Source organism: Paroedura picta, chromosome 1 (genome assembly GCF_049243985.1).
Source record: "Paroedura picta isolate Pp20150507F chromosome 1, Ppicta_v3.0, whole genome shotgun sequence".
Lineage (NCBI taxonomy): Eukaryota > Metazoa > Chordata > Lepidosauria > Squamata > Gekkonidae > Paroedura > Paroedura picta.
This window is the reverse complement of record NC_135369.1, coordinates 36948453-36967440: the sequence shown is the minus strand read 5'-3', so window position 1 is coordinate 36967440 and position 18988 is coordinate 36948453. Positions and strand designations below refer to the sequence as shown.

Below are 18988 nucleotides of genomic sequence, written 5' to 3'. Positions count from 1 at the left end.
GGGGACCCTGAGGCTATCCTTGGTTAGGGTAATTTGGGCTATAACAGAAGTACATAAATTCTTGCATAGATCCATGTGAATAATATGAAAACAGTCTCCTCAATTACTTTTGCATTTGGGCAAGGAGAATATATTTTAGTTGATTTCCTTGATGCTGAATCTTTTGTTAAAAATAAGATGTGCATTTCCTTTTTCCTGCTTCAGAGCTGTGCAATACATTTCCCATTCACACCAATGGCATATACTTTTCTGGTTCTAGCTGTCCAGCTGATGATAGTTTTCAGGGACTGCACATGTCCATGACATATTCCTATAAGTTTATTGTATAAACAGGGTATTAGGCAACCTGCCTCAGCAGAGTTAAATGTACGGATTGCTATACCCTGTGATATAATACAAGAGAGTCTGATGATAGTAAGGAGGACTGGATGATTTTATCTGTTATTCTCCTGCCCTCCCATCAGTGCTTAATACATCATTAGCAGGTGGAAAGGTAGCTTTTAAATGTGGTGGTATAACTGAATGCAGCCTCTTTGCCTGCCAACTGAAGGACTGGTAGAGAAAGAACTCCTTCCTGTAATGCTGCTTTACTACTGAAAATCTCCAGTGAATGGCTCCCCCCTCTTCTTTAAACTTCCTTACTAGCAACCTAGATGGCATCTGTCACTTTGTACGCTCAGCCAGAACCAGTTGAAGCTCCCCCTCCCCTTCATTGCCTATTATATCACATGTTCTCGGAAAGGTAACAGGATTTTTTATCAAGAACAACAGGAAAAGATTCCTCCTAAAGAGTTTTCTGAATTATAACAATGCATACAGAAAAGGAGAAAAGGGTATCTTCAAATGAAGGGTATGCTGGCAATATTTACCAAAATGTGTTTCCTAGGTTTATGCTAGCACTTTGTATTATTCACTGATTAAGGGCCAGTTTGAAATTTTCATTATTAGGAAGGATGAAAAGGTATAACCATACTTATCCATTCAAAAACAGTTTTTAAAAAGGACTCTTCAGGTAATGCTCTTTAAGTTTTAAAAAATTGGATTTTCTATTGGGTCTTCACCTTGTGACTCCTTTTGGAAATTTGAAAAGTAGGAAAGTTAGTTTTTTACTACTCAGAGGAGTCTCAGAATGGCCTCTCCCCAACAGCCATCCTGTGTGGTAGATGAGACCGAGATAACTTTGATTGGCCCAAGGTTACTCAGCTGGCTGCATATGGAGGAATGGGGAATCAACTCTCCACAGCTCTTAGCCCTTAGAGGCCACAGCTCTTAGCCCTAGACTTTCGGGCTCTTTGGTCTGAAATATCAAGGTCAGAGTGCTACCATAGAATGACTACCATGGGGGCTGGAGCCAATCACAAAATGCCAGCCATCCTTTTATGGAGCCAACTGTTTCTGAATGGGAATTTCCTTGAAATACATGCTGTTTTAGTGAGGTAGGATTAAATTTAGTGAGGTAGGATTAAATGCTTTGAGGAAGAAGTAAGCGAGTGTTAAACACACAACTGAACATCACAGCAACCTTGGGGTACCACATTTGGGGTCACTTATGTGAATGGGTGACCCTATGGACAGCTCCTGAAAGAAGACTTGGTTCACATCCCACTCCTACCTGAAGGAGTCCCAAAGCAGCTTATAATTGCCTTGCCTTCCTCTCCTCACAATATATGACACCCTGTGAGGTAGATAAGGCTAAGAGATCTAACAGAACTGCACTGTGACTGGCCCAAGTTCACCCAGCTGGCTGCATGTGGAGGAATTGGGACTCAAACCCAGTTATCCGGAGTAGAGCCACTGCTCCTAACCACTACACACTACTGTCACCACCTAAGCATAAGGTGGATCTGCATTCTAAAATGCAAAGATATTCCTGTATAAGAAGTTACTCTCCTGCTTCAACAAAATCCGTATCCTGCCATCTTCATCCCCATGTTTTAATAAATACTCAAACAGATATATTCAGCAAAAGTATATTTTGGTCCAGCCTGAACTGAGATCTTGTGTTTCTGCCCGAGTATAGTATGAATCCGGTATCCAACCGACTTCTCACGTCCTGTCATCTGCTGCTTAATCTGCTAAACCACTACAAATGTAGTGGAAATGGGAATTGTAATGATTTCTGAAATGCCAGTCAGCTGTAATTTCATAGTCAGGTGCTTCCCAAAAGGCTCCATTGTGCCATGGTTCGTCAAGAATTTGAGCCATATTTCCAGTGTCTCACAGCTGCTGAAAACTCAAAATCCTGGGTGCCAAGAAATTTTCTGTTCAACCTCCTCTTCACTGAAACAAACAATCTCATCGCCAATTTGAAATTCTATGTTTTTCTCAAAACTGAGTCCACAATCCATGCCACTCTTCACTATAGAGATGTCATCCTGGTGGTGCTTCAGTGACGACAAGTTGCCTAGATGTAACGAACAAGAAAAAACTAAAATTACAGTATAAGGACAGAAGAGCCCTACTGGATCAGACTGGTGGTCCATCTAATCCAGCATCCTGCCTCTCACAATGGCCAGCCAGTTCCTCTGGAAGGCCAGCAACATGGCATAGAGGCTGAGTCCTTTCCCTGATGTTGCCTCCTGGCTCTGAGATTCAGAGGGAGGGGTGGGCATGGTCCGGTTTACCATGAATTTTGCTGGTTCATCACCCTTTCCCCCAACATTTCCTGGATATTGGTCCAGTTTGGGCCATTTAAACTTAGCTGAGCAGGGCAGCCTGCCTGTCAACTATTAGGTTTGAATGGTTGCAATTTAAATAATTTATTAGGCTCCTGCAGCCTTCCAAGCAGGGGTAAAGCAAAACTGCTAAAATGGCTGCCAGCCATTTACACCTAGCGGCTTGACAGATTTGCCCATTCAAGCAGGAGAAAGTAAAACAGATTGGCCCAAGCCAGCCAGTTCATTTTAGGGCTCTGGGTTTGGTTCAGTTCAGGAACACTCCAAACCAGAATTTTCTGGTTCATGCCCATCCCAATTCAGATGTTCACTGCCTCTGAATGTGGTGGTTCCCCTCAGCTACCATGGCTGATAAAGCAGTTTCAAAACTCAGAAGTAAATGCAGAGCTTCTTTAACTCCGGTTTCTTATTGGTGAGTCATGAATACTTGTGGAACATGACCCATCTAAAAGCCTGGGAGAAGTAAGGCCCAAGTTTCCTAGGGGCATGGAGGTATGATCTGGGATTTATATAGTTTTATTTTAATGCACAGTTATTTAAATTCCAGTTCTGACTTTTCAACGCCAGAAGCTAGTAACCAATGTTGAGCTCTGAGAGAAAAATTGGGCATAAAATCAATGATTACTAGCAGTCTGGTTCTATCTATCAATGTGGCTTAAGAGAGGGGGGCTTAAAATTAACTAGCAACCAAAGGGTCACTTTGCTCACCTGACCAAATAACATCTCCTTTACGAATTAACTTAAACTTCATCTTTCTGTTCAGTTGTCCCTTTTGCACCCTGCAGCCAGCCACTGGAACTTTTTTCTTCCCATCTGTAACTTCAAATGTCGCTAAAACGGCAGCTTGCCCTGCAGAAATGGAAGCGTAAGATTTATAATTACCAAAAATTGTCAGCTGTTTCTTAAAAGGGTATATACCATTATAGAGCAATTCTATAAAACTCACATCTTCATTCCAGTCAATATTAAATATTCCACAATAAGATGCTGTAATTAGGTTTTCTAAATTCAATATAAACCGAGAAAATCTGCCAGCCTTATCATTTTCTTTATGTAGTGTGCTTAACGGAAGGAGCAAAGAGACACTTTGTTCCTGGAAACATTCAGCTGGTTCTGCTGCTGCCATCTTACATTTTCAGTTTTAACATCCTAAAAGCAGAGATATTCAGGACGTCAGATTTTATATCCATTAGAAAATGTTTTTGTTCCCCCAGAGTCATGGCAAGCCCAGAGCCTAGCACACTGTTTTCTATTATATTTACGTTGGAGCTTTAAAAGCTTGTTTTTCCACTACAGAAATTCTACTGCTCACTGAACATCAGAAGAACCTGGTTGAATCAGACCATCTAGTCCAGCATCCTCTTCCCAACAGAAACTAGTTGGTTGTTGCTGGAAGCCACAAGCAGCTTGAAGGCAATAACCTTCCATGTAGTATGACTTTAGCACCTGTTATTCAGAGGGATACCTAATATATGCTCTTCCACAGTTTTGGGCAATGTGCTGCTCAGCTCCTCCTGCAAGTCCTCGACCAGTCGGTAGATGATATTGTGGGTTTTAATCTTTATGTCCTTTTTAGCAGCCAACTGCTGAATAGATTTACTTGCATTGACATTGAACCCATACACAATACCTAACAAGCCAGGGGAAAAATAAGCATAAAGTTATTGCATTTCTTAAACGTTACTATCAAACACTATCACTTTATGTAGAAGAGCTGTTCTGCTTATTAAACTCTAGAGCTTGGGCTATAAGTACACCTGTACACCCTAGAACCCTCAGAGAGCCTTACGCTCTTCTACTACCAACGGCCTAGTGATCCCTGGCCCCAGAGAAGCTCACTTGACCTCAACCAGGGCACTCACTCTGGGCAGCTGTCCTATCACCGAGTGCCTCCTCCTCCAACTGGCTTGCTCGTCTGTCCAGCAGCCAGCCAATCGCCTTCCATCCTCCACCCCTGACCACCCTCTCCTCCTTCCACTTCCATCTGAGGCTCAGAATCTGCAGATCCGTGCTGTGTTAGAGCTGCCACTGCCGGTGAGTTCGAGTTCCCTAACGGCTGCCTGCAGCTTTTCTAGGTCTTGGGGGGGAGGCCGTCCACCAAGTTCTTCCACCCCACCCCCCCAATCTAGTGCCTGTTGTATTCCTGAATGCAACATGCTTGGTCCCTAGTACTTTAAATAAAATAAATACAATCGCAGTGTGGGCCAGGATGGATCTTCCCTGATCACTTATGACAAGGATAGGGCTTCAAATCCCTTTCTGCTATGATAATTCAGTCAGCCACTATTGTACACCTAATCTCTGTACTAGAGCATTTCTTTATTCTCATACTTATCAGCTATTTACAGAGTAGCCAGTTATGCTACTCCTAACTATCAAGGATCCCCACCATTTCATACAGATCACTTCAGCATCTGCTACCTTGAAATGTTTCTGCAAGGTTCAGGTCATTCTCACTTATATCCCCAATCCCAAAATGGAGAATGTCTAATTCACACTCCTCATGGGCATCATAGGTATCGAGGATATTCAGAATGGCTTCCACAGAACCATCAACATCACCTGGGTGGATAAAAATGTATTAGTTGCAATGCAGAAAAAAATCAAGAAAAAACAAATTACGGTATGTCAGCTACTAAGATTTGTCTAACAGGAATTTCTGTACTAGTTTCAATTCCGTTCATGGGAGCTGAACAAGTGCAACTTTGAAAGGTTCCTAAAGGCCTTTGCTCCATTTCAATTTTTAAAAACCTCTTTTATTTATAAGATTTTTAAAACATATATAGCAACAAATCAACAATTGTGACAACGACAGAGAAAACATACTATAAATGAGGAAATTAGACAAAGTGGGTAACCCCCTCCAAAGAAAGCAGAAAAACTTCCCTTAAACCCAAGAGTGTAAAGCCCTTGATTGTAACAGAGAATAAAATATATTTTTATTGACACTTGTAATACCACTTAATAAAATAAACCCTTAAAAAAATAAAATAAACCCTGAGCCTTCGGGGAGAGCGGTATAGAAATATAATAAATAAATAAATTAGGGTTACCAGGGATTCTTGTTTCAGAGGACATATCCTGTTTTTTTTTTTGGGGGGGGGGTCTGTCTTTTGGGGTCTTTAAAAAAAACTGATGAGAACATTTCTTTAAGGGTTGGAAGGTGAAGAAGATTCCTAGTTCAAAGCAATTATCACCATTAACTAGGCGTATTTAAAATGAGATCTATCATAGTGATCATTTGTTTGAAGTAGTCAGTCACAAAATATGCTTTTCAAAATATGGTAACCCTACCTTAGATAGACTTTGGGATTCTGTCGGTAATAGTTTTGCTCAGAAACTCTACAAAGAAAGAAAGAAAGCCCAACTCCAGCAAAGCCACCTGGGTCTGTTTGGCCTGTATCTAGCATAGGTTGGCTTTTCCATGGCTAGTGTGCCAGCTGTAACTGAACCTGGCTTTCTTGCCAACGTGCCTGTAACCGCTCCACTTAGGAGCAATGGTTTCCCCAGCTGCTGAAAGCAGACAGGCATGACGAACCTTTCAAAGCTGCACCTGTTGTTCAGCACCTGTTCACTGATTTGTTCCCCATTTCTGAGAGCACCACCACACACTTTCTCAAACTATCTGATTGAAATGCTGTGCTGGGGGGGGGGGTCCAGGGCCACTACTGATAGGACAGATGCTGTTTACAGTCTCCTTTACTCCTATACATTGTGATATCAGGAGTATTCAGTGCTCCCAAGTGGGAGACCCACTGAGCTCCACATCTCCTTTCAAGGAACCCTGTGCTTCAGTTTGAGGCCCTTTCCAGGCCTCCTTCCCTGATGGTTGCTAAGGGTCTATCACAACGTTTTTCATTCCGGCTTCCTCTCTAGCCTTTCTGGAGGCCTCTTTATGGTCCCTGCTGCCAGTTCCCCGCAGAGTATTTCCCTCTGCATACAACTCACACAGTTTCTACACAAAGGAAGGTGTGCTGAGTCAAGCCTGGAACGTTTTTCATTCCGGCTTCCTCTCTAGCCTTTCTGGAGGCCTCTTTATGGTCCCTGCTGCCAGTTCCCCGCAGAGTATTTCCCTCTGCATACAACTCACACAGTTTCTACACAAAGGAAGGTGTGCTGAGTCAAGCCTGGCTCCTCTTGTTTTGTTTCTCTTTCAAGGAAAGCCTGGATTCCAGTGTTGTGGATGGTAAGTTTTGTGGGCCTAGTCTAGAGCTCAAAATGTCCAGCCTCACACTATGGCTTTGAGCAGGAGAACAAAGAAGTAAATAGAACCTGACCTTTGATAACGATGGGCAACTTGTTCTTGTCACTCTCCACTCTTTCCTTAGGTCGCAAATGCAGGAGATGCTTTTTGGCTTTGTGCAAGGCATTCTTTCTCTCCCTCCAGGTCATGTTGGTCAAGGCCTCCCGCTCCTTCTTGTAGGCATCTTTGTGCTCCTTTTGTTTTGCTTCTATGATCTCGAGGTCCTTCTTTATTTTCTCTTCTTTTTCAGCATAGATTCTCCAGTCAATCACTTCACGAGCCCTTTGCTAGGCAGAACACAACAATTATGTTGGATCAGAGCAGGATCCGTCCAAGGGAGATACCACTGAGAAACTCACAGCCAGGGGTCCCCTGTGGTTTACTTCCAGCATCAGATAGGTATATTCCTTCCAACTATGCAGGTTCCATCTAATAATTTTTATACATTTTAGAAGTGTAGATAAAGCTCTATACACTTTGCCTTCTACAGAGCCTTTATTACAGGCAGTAAGTTTGGAGCAAAGGGCAAGGGATGTAGTGGAATGGGAGAAAAGGGGAAGAAATTAGGAGGACTCCCCTTTGTTACTTTAGTGAAATGGGGAAAGTTCAGACAAAACAGAACACAGGTAGCTTACAATGAGCTGAAGTTCCAGTCATGTTAATATTTTCTTATGCTTTATAGTTGAAGTCAAGCTGCCCCCAGAACCATTCGTTTCCTCCAGAATCTCTTTGCTACAGCTGGCCCTCTTCTACCGCTACCAGTTTGGTGTCTGGGACACGTGACCTGTTTGACTACTGTCTGAATCAGCTTCTGGGTTCAAATCCTAAAACTGTGGTACCTCAGACTCCACTTCAAGTATTTCCTCTCCTGCTGAAGGAACATCCTTCCATCCGGCAATCTCCACTGGCAAGCCCGGGGAGGCCGTTTCCATCGCGTTGCCATTTTCATCAAACATGAGGCGCACTTTGGCCCAGCATTTTCCTGCAACCAAAATACAGCCCTTTCTCAGCGTTCCTCTTTGGATAATAGCTGTGGTTACTGGACTGGAGGGGAGGGAAAAAGAAGGAAAATTACATTTGATGGGGAGATGTTCCACATTCATTAGAAAGATCATGTCAGCTTATGTTTGGCAAAAGAAATGGACCTCCCCCGGCCATTTCTGCTCAGGTGTTTCACCCCTGAACTGAAAAGGTGTTAAAGACAGAAGAGAGATCAACATTTTCAGTGGGTTTAAGCCCAAATGGCTGTGTGCTGAGCGCTAGCCATGAATGTTGTGCATCTGCTTGTATTCAACTGGCATTTTGGATGGAATCTTTTTTCCCCTGAGGTTTTACATTAGAACTGATTTTTTTATGGGCATATGCAAGAAATGTTAGCAAGTTGACATACCACATGAACATTACTTGCTACCTTACAGCAAGTCAAAACATTGATCTGCCTAGCCCTGTTTTACCTACTTTGACTGGCAAGGGGGCTCAGACAGAAAGATGCCCTCTCCCTCCTTTTTAAAACTGGAGATGCCATAAATAGGACCTAACACTTTTTGGCATGCAAAGTAGGTGCTTTCTTGCTTTAAACTGGGAGCCCAAAGTTGTTGGCTTAAAATACGTGTATAGTTAAGTGTTGTTGGGGATTCCAATATAACTGATTTCCCAACAGTTTTGGCAGACAATGAAGAGATGCATAATGCTGTGTCTCACCCTTTTCCTTTGTCTGTGCGAGACTCTATGATGGTACCTTCTACTAGGCCTGTGAAGTCTGCCTTCAATTCCAGCACTTCAGCAAGTGTGACAGTTGCCTCTGCCAAAGCCATCAAGTTGTCACCCTGTGCCCAATCAGAGAGTACAGTGGAGAATCACAAGTCACAACAGGATCCAGAAAATGGTGCCTCAACACATAGGTCCCCTGATTTACTGGGGGAGCTTTTTAGATCAAATACAGTTTCACCTGGAAGGCAATTTAGTGCTGGGGCAAAACGGCAGTCACCAGCAGCTGCTACCATGTGGCTGGATATTCATGTGCTGTATCGGCATCATTCCGTTTTTCCTTTGCACTCAACTTGCATTATTGTTTGGGCGTTTAGAACACACGTGCTTGATTATTCAAGCTGATGATTAAATTTCACAAATTAAAAATTTTCTCTCACCACCCCGGCTCACTCAAATTAAACAAAACAAAGTTTGAGTCCACTGGCACCTTTAAGAAAGTTTTGTTCAAGGTATATGCTCTGGTATGCATTCATCTTCAGATATAATGAAATGGAAATTACCAGTCCATACATATAATTAGAGGGTGAGCAGTAAATTATCATACAACATCATGAAGGACCAAACAGGAATAACATTTCCATTTGTTTGCGTTTAAATCTTGTAGAAAACATAGTTAAAGAAATAAATATGTCAGAATTGGAGATTGATGGGGAGATGTATCCTTAATTGTGGAATGCTGAAAGTAATTAACTGAGACTTTGCCATTACGGTCCATCTGCCTCCTCTCCAGCATGGAGGCAACCTTACAGTATCTGAAGCGGGGTGATTGGCTGAGTAGAGCCTCCTTGGTAATTTCCATTTCACTACATCTGAAGAAGTGGGTTTGCACATGAAAGCTTCGACCTTGAATAAAGGTCGGTCAGTCTGAAAGGTGCCACTGTGATGGCCTGCAACTTTCTGATTGATCATACGGTTATTAGGGATTGGCTATAATTCTCCATCTTGGTCTGTCCTGGTTCAAGTTTTTGGTTCTTACCAGGCAGAGAACACAGCCTGTTCCTCTCTGGAGTGTAGTTTTTGATAAGCTCTCTCACAAAACCAAAGTTTATTTTATAACTGAGATAGTCCTTCTCAAGGTTAGAGAAATGGAAGAAGAGGGTGTCACTACCGTTTATGTAAACAATTGAAGGTTGGGGGGGGGCGCACAAGCAGCTTTTTGGATCTGTTGGTGGTTCCTGGCGTAAGAGCTGTAGGGTGTTCCTGGGAGGTGGAGTGGGGAGGTTGAGACCCCAGGCTATTGGCTCATCCTGCAAGGCATCATCACTTCCTGCCTCCAAGGAAAGTATATTTAACACTATGTAATCCTATTGTTCTCTGCACAGATTTCGGAACGCCCTTGTGTATATATTTCTTCTGCAGTGTGATTAATTGTGGCTGGGCAGAAGAATTGGGCCGTTTGGCTATCAACTGGATTCAAGCTTTGTTTTGCAGCTTCAGGCTACCATGGCTACCCACTTGAATTAGATTAACCTACTAAAACTTGGTTTGATTTATATACCAACGTGAGGGTTTTTCCTGTATGGAAACAATAAATTCACAAAACCATCTGCATCCCTCTTGTACGGTCCATCCCACCACTAAGATCCTCTCTCCCAAGCCCTGCTCTCAGTGCCTGCAGAGATGAAGGAGCAGCAACCAGAGATCAGGCGTCTTTCCAATGCCCTCCTCCCCTCTTCCCATGAGGTTTGCCTGATGCTTACCTTCCTGTTTCATTTGCAGGCCAAAACATTTTTACCCCCACTTTTAACTGTGGGGTTCCATCTTTTAGTGCTGTTTTTGTTATCTGCTTTTAAAGGTAAAGGTATCCCCTGTGCAAGCACCGGGTCATGTCTGACCCTTGGGGTGACGCCCTCTAGCGTTTTCATGGCAGACTCAATACAGGGTGGTTTGCCAGTGCCTTCCCCAGTCATGACCGTTTACCCCCCAGCAAGCTGGGTACTCATTTTACCGACCTCGGAAGGATGGAAGGCTGAGTCAACCTTGAGCCAGCTGCTGGGATTGAACTCCCAGCCTCATGGGCAGGAGCTTTCAGACTGCATGTCGGCTGCCTTACCACTCTGTACCACAAGAGGCTCTATCTGCTTTTACCTTCTATTTATTATTTGATTTCTATACACCCTTCCCTGCAAGTGAGCGCAAGGTAGTTTGCAGTAATAAAATACAGTAAAGTGTCTGCCTTTTGCAAGAAGAACAGCAACAGGGATGACACCAATTGTTGGCTGATTTTTAACTGTTTTAAATTATTTTAATCTCTATGAAATAAACTACCCCAAGGTGGCAGGTCCTAGAGTGAGTTATAAATTTGACAATAAAAAGACAATAAATAACTAGCCCCCACCACCTAAATATCCTTCATGGGCCACCCAGCTGGAAATGGTAGAAATCTTGGGGGGGGGGGGTGAGCTGAGGAGAAGCCCCCCTGCCATGGCTGGCAGAAGACTGCTGTTTTGTAGGCCGCATAGAACTTTAACAGCTCTGTCAGGACTCAGATTCAACTGGCAACTCATTCTACCAGGGTGCAACCAGACCCAAACATGTCCTGGTTCTGGTCAACACAAGACCAGGGATTACCAACAAATAGGTGTTGGCAAAGTGCAGTGCTGGGAAAGATGATCCCACAGATACATAGGGCTCAGACGGTGTAGGTCATGAAAGGTCAGCACCAAGACTTAGAACCTGATCCAGAACTCCACATCATTTTTGGTTGCTGAATGGTTTTATTCTGTTGGCTGGTTTGATTATTCATAATTAAAGGGAAGGCAATTGCAAGCCACTTTGAGAATCCTTCAGGCAGTGAAAATCAGGGTATAAAAACCAACTCTTATTATTTTTGTTCTTTAAAAATATTGCAATTTTATCTTGTGAGCTGCCTCAAGTAGGCCTCTGGAGAGTCAGCAGATAAACAGGTCTAATTAAATAATACAATTTATGAACTGATGATACACCTTATGCTAGAAATCTACCTGGAACTAGACTCTGGGAAAATCAAACATGCTTTTGATTCATGAGCCAAATTGAGTTTGCCAACATGTTAGATCCAAATTTTTGTTGGTTCCTTTTTGCAAACTAGTTCAAGATAGAGTTTCACATGACAGAGATTTCAGAATATCCTCTTGCTGTGAAAACAGCTCACATGAAGATTGTACTGTTGATTTACTGAAAACATTTGCCTCCTTTCAGCACAATGTACCAAGAGGAATCGACAAAATTCTGTTTTCATTTTCCAGAAATCAAGTAACAGAAACCCCACAGTCTGGCTGATAAAGGCTTTGAAAGGCTCCATTACCTTCAATGCGGAGATGTTGATAGTCTGAACCTCTCCTCCATAATCTTCACAAACCACATCATGAACAAGCAGCTCTTTCTTCACTCTGTCAGGATCAGCTTTATGCTTGTCACACTTGTTGATGGCAACAATAATTGGAACTGAGCACATCCCAGCAATGAAAACAGAGGGAAGAGGAATGAGAAGGGCGAGAGACAAACAAAGCCAAAGAGATTTTTCCCCCAAAGCAAGAGGTTTTCTTTTATTTGCTATATCACTCCCATTTAATTATTTCTAATAAAACAACACAGTGATATTTATTATTATTATTATTTAATTTTTAGACCGCCCTTCTCCCAATAGGTCTCAGGGCGGTTTACAACATAAATAGTTAAAACACAATAAAATCCCCATAAAAACCCCAATTAAAAGTTACATATAACATATCACATAACATATAGCGGCGGTGGTCACAATTCTGATCTTAGTTCAGCCTGGTGGAGAGAATAATGTTCAGAAGAGGGTGGCACCAATACAATACATCTAACCATGATCTCGGTGTTAGAGATCTCAATATTGGAGGGGATCCTCTGATGGATTAGTGGGAGAGCTGCCCTGGCCTCAACCATATGCCTGGCGGAAGAGCTCCGTCTTACAGGCCCTGCAAAAAGCTGGTAGATCCTGCAGGGATTAATTAAATTAAAATTAATTATTAATTAAAACGTTTACAACCAGCCTTTCCTCTTGGTTCAGGGATGCTTATAATAAGAGAGAACTCTCCTGTTTATGCACCTAAAGATAAGGAATACCTTTTTTAAAATGTCAATACTATTTTTATTAATAGTTTCAGTACAGATAAAAAAGGGAAAGGCAAGAGATAGAAGAAACAGCATAAAAGGGTCAAGAAAGAAAACAAAAGAACAAAGAATAGACGTATCAGTCTCATTATAGTAAAAGTTGAGGTTCCAGCCTTCCAAGATAAGGAATGTATTGATGACCTTTGAGAGGGGACCGGGCTATGTGGAGTGTGTCAAATTAGAACTTTATCCTTAAAGCATCAGATTAGAAGTACCTTTTGCCTTTTTAGCATGTCGAATCGATTCCACGGTCTGCTGCATTACTCCATCTTCTGCTGCTACCACCAATATGACTATGTCAGTGACATGTGTACCTCTTTCTCTCATAGCTGAAAATGCAGCATGACCGGGAGTATCAAGGAAAGTGATTTTTTCCCCAGAAGGTAAATGCACTGTGAAAACAATGGAAACACACACACAATGTCTTGAATAAAGCTCCAGTGCTCCTCACAGCATTTTCATGAGAAATTCTGTATGAATGACCATTTCTGTAAAGGCAGCAATAACTTTTAAGTGAAGAAAAATTCTGATTCCTGAACATTTTTAGTATATGTCGACTAAGTCTGTAGGCCAATTTGGCTAGACAGGAGCCTGCTAGATTGCAGTGCTGGTCTTTGAAGGCATTCTACCATCAATGCCAGTTACTAGCACCCTACTTGGCCCCAGAACACCTAGCCACAGTGATCCATGCAATGGTCACCTCTAGACTAGACTTCTGCAACTCACTCTATGCAGGCCTACCCTTAACCTTGTTCCGGAAACTGGATCTAGTCCAGGATCCCGCAGCCAGGATCCTCACAAATACTCTGTGGAGGTCCTATATCCGGCCTGCCAGCCAACAACTGCACTTGCTTCTAGCTGAAGTCTGGATCAGGCTTCAGGTCTTGGCAATCACCTTCAAGGCCATACATGGTCTGAGCTCAGTGTATCTGAGAAACCACCTCTCCGCCTATACCTCCGCAAAGAGCTTTACACTCCACCACCTCCAACTGGCTGGTGATCCCTGGTCCCAAAGAAGCATGTTAGGCCTCAACTAGGGCCAGAGCCTTTTCTGTCCTGGCCTGCACTTGGTTGAACGAGCTCCCCAAAGAAATAAGGTCCTTCCTCCCACAATTCCACAGGGCTGTAAAAGGGAGCTCCTCTACCAGGCATTCAGTTGAGGCTGACCAACTCAACAACATCCGCTGGTCTCTCAGACACCCCCTTCCACGATCTGAACCCAAACTGACCTCCCTATGGGATCGTGTTTAGAAAATTATTGTTGTAATGTGAATTATTATAACACTGTTGCTCAGTTTGGAACCTACCATTATGGTTGGGGCTGTCATGATTGCAATGTATATCTCTACGTTTTGCGTAAACCACCCTAAGTCTTATGGGAGGGCAGTATAGAAATATGAGGGAGGGAAAGAGGAAGGAACAAACAGGAGTTTATTTCCACACCACAAACTAAACCAGGATTACAATGTGATTTACAATCCAGGCAATGAAGAAACAAATTCCAATTTGCCTAGGTGCTCATGTCCAGACATTAACAGCAAGTTGAGGTTTTGGTGAAGGCTGCTAATATCAGGAGGTTTCCCACGGCGCTCCATGCAAGAGGGGAGGAAGGATATCATCATGAGGCTGATGTCACCCAGCTTTGTTTCTCCTTATCCACATCTTCTGATAATGCAGTAGAGATCCTGAATCACTGCCTATCTGCTGTGGTTAAATGGCTAAGGGGGTGGGGGGGTGGGAGAATGAAGCTAAATCGTGACTAGACAATGCTGGCTGGGAGAGTGGAGATCTTGAAGAACACTATGCTCCCCACTTTTGATGTCATTCAGCTAACCCTCGTTGACAGTTAAAAGCCTTGTGGGCAGGAGCCATACTGGATCCAACATTACTACTGGAGAAGCAAGTAAAGGCAAGCAGCAAATAAGCCCTTCTTTCCAACTCAATCTACCCAGAAAAACGGCTCCATAACCTTCTTAGTCATTTGCAGCCCTTCTATAGAGCTTGTATACAGTTCCCCTCCCTCTTGGCATCAATGAGGCCTTCGGGACAGCAGGAAGCAGACAGGCATCCCTTGAACATTCTGGGATCTGAGCCCAGCTCCACCAGCTTTGAAGGACCATCAATGGGACCACCAACTTGAGACAGGAAGCAGCCTGGATTCCATTCACTGTCCTTGGATCTCGATCAATCCTTTCCCAAGAAACATCTGTACTTAAGTGAGATTTGGCTTTTAATAAATAATAACATTCCCGTCAAACATTCAGTTGGCAGAGTAAACCTAAACATGGGGGTTATCAGACAAATAAATCCTACCTAGAAAGGCCCCAATATGCTGGGTGATGCCTCCTGCCTCCATTGCAGCCACCTGAGTTTTTCGCAGACTGTCAAGAAGAGTTGTTTTCCCGTGGTCAACATGGCCCAGGATGGTAACAACTGGAGGTTTGGGGGTTAATAAAGCTGGATCTGCCGGAGGCCTGCAACGAACAGTAACACATGTGGTTTGCAAATGACAAACTATCCCATAGGGTTCCTCCTTAATAGTTTCTTTTAATGGGTTTTGCTAAACACCAACCTCAGCATGTATGTAACATCATCTACAAGCCACAGATCAGTGGTCCAGTGCACCACTGAAAGAGGGAGAGACTGAGGGAGAGACTGAGAACGTGTGGCTAACCCCTTTACAGTAAAGGGTTGCTTCTCTTGATCAGTGACAGAAAAAGCAGGTGACAGAAACAAAAACAGGATACAAGCAAGCATAGTAAGAACCAAAGATGTTACCTCCTTACAGCATCTTTATTTTCTTTGACTTTTTCCACTTCTAGTTTGGCCCATTTAGGTTTCATGCCAGATTTCTTAATCACGTGCTTGATCCACACTTCATTTAAGACCGAGTCTGGTTCTAGTTCATCTAAATCAATGTCCGTGTTTAACAGAGCTTCATATATGTGATCTAATTGCAGAAGAAAGGAAAGAGGAAAGGGAAGGCGATTGTAAGCTGCTTTGAGGCTCCTTCAGATAGAGAAAAGCGGCAGATGAGAACCAACACTACTTCTTCTATCTATATCTATATCTTTAATAATGCTTACACTGTGGTAAAGACATAACTTGGAGATAGTAAGACTTTTGGCAAGGTTTCTCATGATATTACAATGGGTAAACTGGAGGACTGTAGACTGGATTTTCAGATGGCTAGGTGGATAAGGAGCAGATTAGTTGTCAATGGCATTTCATCGGATTGGTGGGAGCTGAGCAGTGGGGTGCCACAGAGCTTGGTACTGGGTCTGGTACTTTTCAACATTTTTAACAATGATCTAGATGAGGGGGTGGAGGGACTATTCATTAAATTTGCAGATGACACCAAATTGGAAGAAGCAATAACCCCAGAACATATTGAGTTCAATGATATCTGAACATGCTGGAAATGTGGGCAAATGAAAACATGATGCAATTCAATAAAGAATAGAATCATAGAACCATAGTTGGAAGGGATCTCCTGGGTCATCTAGTCCAACCCCCTGCACTATGCAGGACACTCACAACCCTATCGCTCATCCACTCTATCCTGTCATCCCCTTGAACCTTCACAGAATCAGCCTCTCTGTAAGATGGCTATCCAGCCTCTGTTTAAAAATTTCCAAAAATTTCCACCATCTCCCGAGGAAGCCTGTTCCACTGAGAAACCGCTCTGTCAGGAACTTCTTCCGGATGTCTAGATGGAATTTCTTTTGAATTAATTTCATCCCATTGGTTCTGGTCCATCCCTCCAGGGCAATAGAGAACAACTCTGCTCCATCCTCTATATGGCAGCCTTTTAAATACTTAAAGATGGCTATCAGAACCTCTCTTAGTGGTCTCGTCTCCAAGCTAAACAGACCTTTCCTCATATGTCTTGGCCTCCAAATCCCTCACCATCTTTGTTGCCCTCCTCTGGACACGTTCCAGTTTTACATCCCTCTTCAACTGGGGTGTCCGCGGCCCACAGGTTGGGGATCACTATTCTAGCGTTTTCATGGCAGACTCAATACGGGGTGGTTTGCCAGTACCTTCCCCATTCATTACCGTTTACCCCCCAGCAAACTGGGTACTCATTTTACCGACCTGGGAAGGATGGAAGGCTGAGTCAACCCTGAGCCAGCGGCTGGAATCGAATGCCCAGCCTCATGGGTAGAGCTTTCAGACTGCATGACTGCTGCCTTACCACTCTGCGCCACAAGAGGCTCTTCTCCCTCACTCTTCTCCCTCACTAGTGATCTTTAAGTAGCAGCTGGACAGATACTTAAATGCTTTAGGTTGACCCTGCATTGTCCTAGGGGTTGGCCTAGATGCCCTCTATGGCCCTTCCAACTCTATAATTCTACATTCCCTGTCATGTGTACAGCCTACTGCTAACCTCGATCACAGGATTCAAATGGGTAGCCGTGTTGGTCTGAATTAGCACAATAAAATAAGAGTCCGGTAGCACCTTTAAGACCAACCAAGATTTATTTAAGGTGTGAGCTTTCGAGTGCAAGCACTCTTCCTGAGGAGTCAAGCTTTCGCTACCTAGTCAGAGCCTGGTATACAAGTCTCATTTTCACTGCTTTTTATTATTACAATCATCTTTTTTCAAATATTAAGAACATCTAACATAGCCAGCTAAAGAGTTACGATAAAGGTGGTTAAGAATAAAAGCTTCCAACTGGGATCAATTTTACTGTGAATCCATTTAACTGAAACTTTTCACAGATGAAAGCAGCTCAGGCTCATCAGAAGCAGATGGCTGACGAATGCTCCAGGGGAGGAAAGGACAGCTTATATAAACTCCCTTCACAGGCCTTTGTGGTACTAGAAAGGCAGGAAGTACTAAAACAAGTTTAATGGAGGGCTAATGTCTCTGACTGCTTCTTTTAGTTGGTTCATGGTCATCCCTGTATCGGCTTTGATCGTGTCGAGCCAGTGGATCCTTTGGCGACCACATTTCCTTTTGCCACTGACCATGCCGAGCATTAATGATTTTTCTAGCGAACCAGATCAATACTGAACTTTACTTGCCACATTGTTGCCCACTCACACAATTCAGAGAAATCCTCCCGGAGCACATCCCAATCTGCCCTGCTTTTCACCCTCCTGAATAATCTTGCCAGCCTGGCCACTACGCTGCCCTCCTCCCCAATTCCAAATAATTGATGAAAAAATTAAAGTACCACTGGCCCTTTGTGGGAACAAGCTGCTCACTTCCCTCCATCACAATTTTCTCCTATTTTCTTCTTTCTGTTATTTATTTTTAATAATCTGTAAGGAGACCCATCCTCTTATCCCACCAGTGCAAAGTCTTTGGTGAGTCTCCTTACCAAAAGCCTTTTGGAAATCTAAGTATACACTATCTAGCAAATCACTCTTTTCACATATTTGTGGTTGCTGTTAGCTATCCAGAGCCCCTGTGGGGACAGGGGTATAAATTAAATAAGCATTTGTTAGCCTGGTGAAAGAATCCCAAATGTTTGGTGAGGCAAGACTTCCCTTTGGAGAAGCCATGCTGATTTTGCCCTCATTAGGCCTTGTTTCCCTTTGTGCTTAATAATTTCACTTTTAGTTACAGTTTCTACTAATTTACTTCAAATGGATATCAGGCTAATTGACCAGTAATTCACTGGACCCCTTTGGAAAAAAACTGGGATGACATTTGCTACTTTCTAATAGTTCAACACAAAGCATGAGTTTAGGGAGGAGCTACGCATACTAATTATTAGATTAATTTGAAGCTTGCCTCGTGGCCTGGAAATTCACCTATCATCATCTCAATTTTACCCAATCCTTCAGATACCCTTCCCCAAAGCAGTGTTTTCAAGTTGGCCACATGCCCCACATTTTCACATTCCAGTAACAAACAGCATCAATACTTAATTTCATTTTCTGCCATCTCTCCATCTTTAAGCGACCTTTTCCACTCCTTTATCTAAAGGCCCAACCACCTCCCTAACCCATTTTCTGCTCCTGTTATATTCAAAGAAATGTTTAGCATTTGACTTAATTATTTTGAGCAATGGGCTTTCTCAAATTGTCTTTCTGCTTGCATCATTGTCAAATGACATTTGTTTTACCAGAACATGTGCTATTTCTGTCCACCTCATTAGGAAAATCTTTCCAATTTATGGTTTCCTGGACTTGAGTTGTACCTCTTCTAAGTTGAGGGAGGCAT

The 18988-nt window shown here is 43.0% G+C and overlaps 1 protein-coding gene and 1 long non-coding RNA gene across 7 annotated transcripts in view; one reads left to right on the top strand and one right to left on the bottom strand.

Annotated features, from left to right (window-relative positions):
• Positions 1–1954: 1954 nt before the first annotated feature.
• Positions 1955–18988, bottom strand: part of MTIF2 (mitochondrial translational initiation factor 2) — a 23964-nt gene continuing 6930 nt past the window's right edge. For all 6 annotated transcript variants that reach the window (XM_077333878.1, XM_077333869.1, XM_077333858.1 and 3 more), the window contains 11 exons: positions 15589–15760; positions 15124–15284; positions 13026–13202; positions 11975–12114; positions 8620–8744; positions 7758–7962; positions 6953–7205; positions 5097–5237; positions 4141–4305; positions 3384–3524; positions 1955–2404 (listed from right to left, as the gene is read on the bottom strand). In XM_077333878.1, coding sequence (XP_077189993.1) covers positions 2235–2404; positions 3384–3524; positions 4141–4305; positions 5097–5237; positions 6953–7205; positions 7758–7962; positions 8620–8744; positions 11975–12114; positions 13026–13202; positions 15124–15284; positions 15589–15760 — 1850 coding nt within the window. In that variant the 3' untranslated portion in view covers positions 1955–2234. The remainder of the gene's footprint in view (positions 2405–3383; positions 3525–4140; positions 4306–5096; positions 5238–6952; positions 7206–7757; positions 7963–8619; positions 8745–11974; positions 12115–13025; positions 13203–15123; positions 15285–15588; positions 15761–18988) is intronic.
• LOC143835780 (uncharacterized) lies at positions 7281–12273 on the top strand. Its single transcript, XR_013230344.1, has 2 exons — positions 7281–7317; positions 11916–12273. It is a non-coding gene; the product is annotated as an uncharacterized LOC143835780 (long non-coding RNA).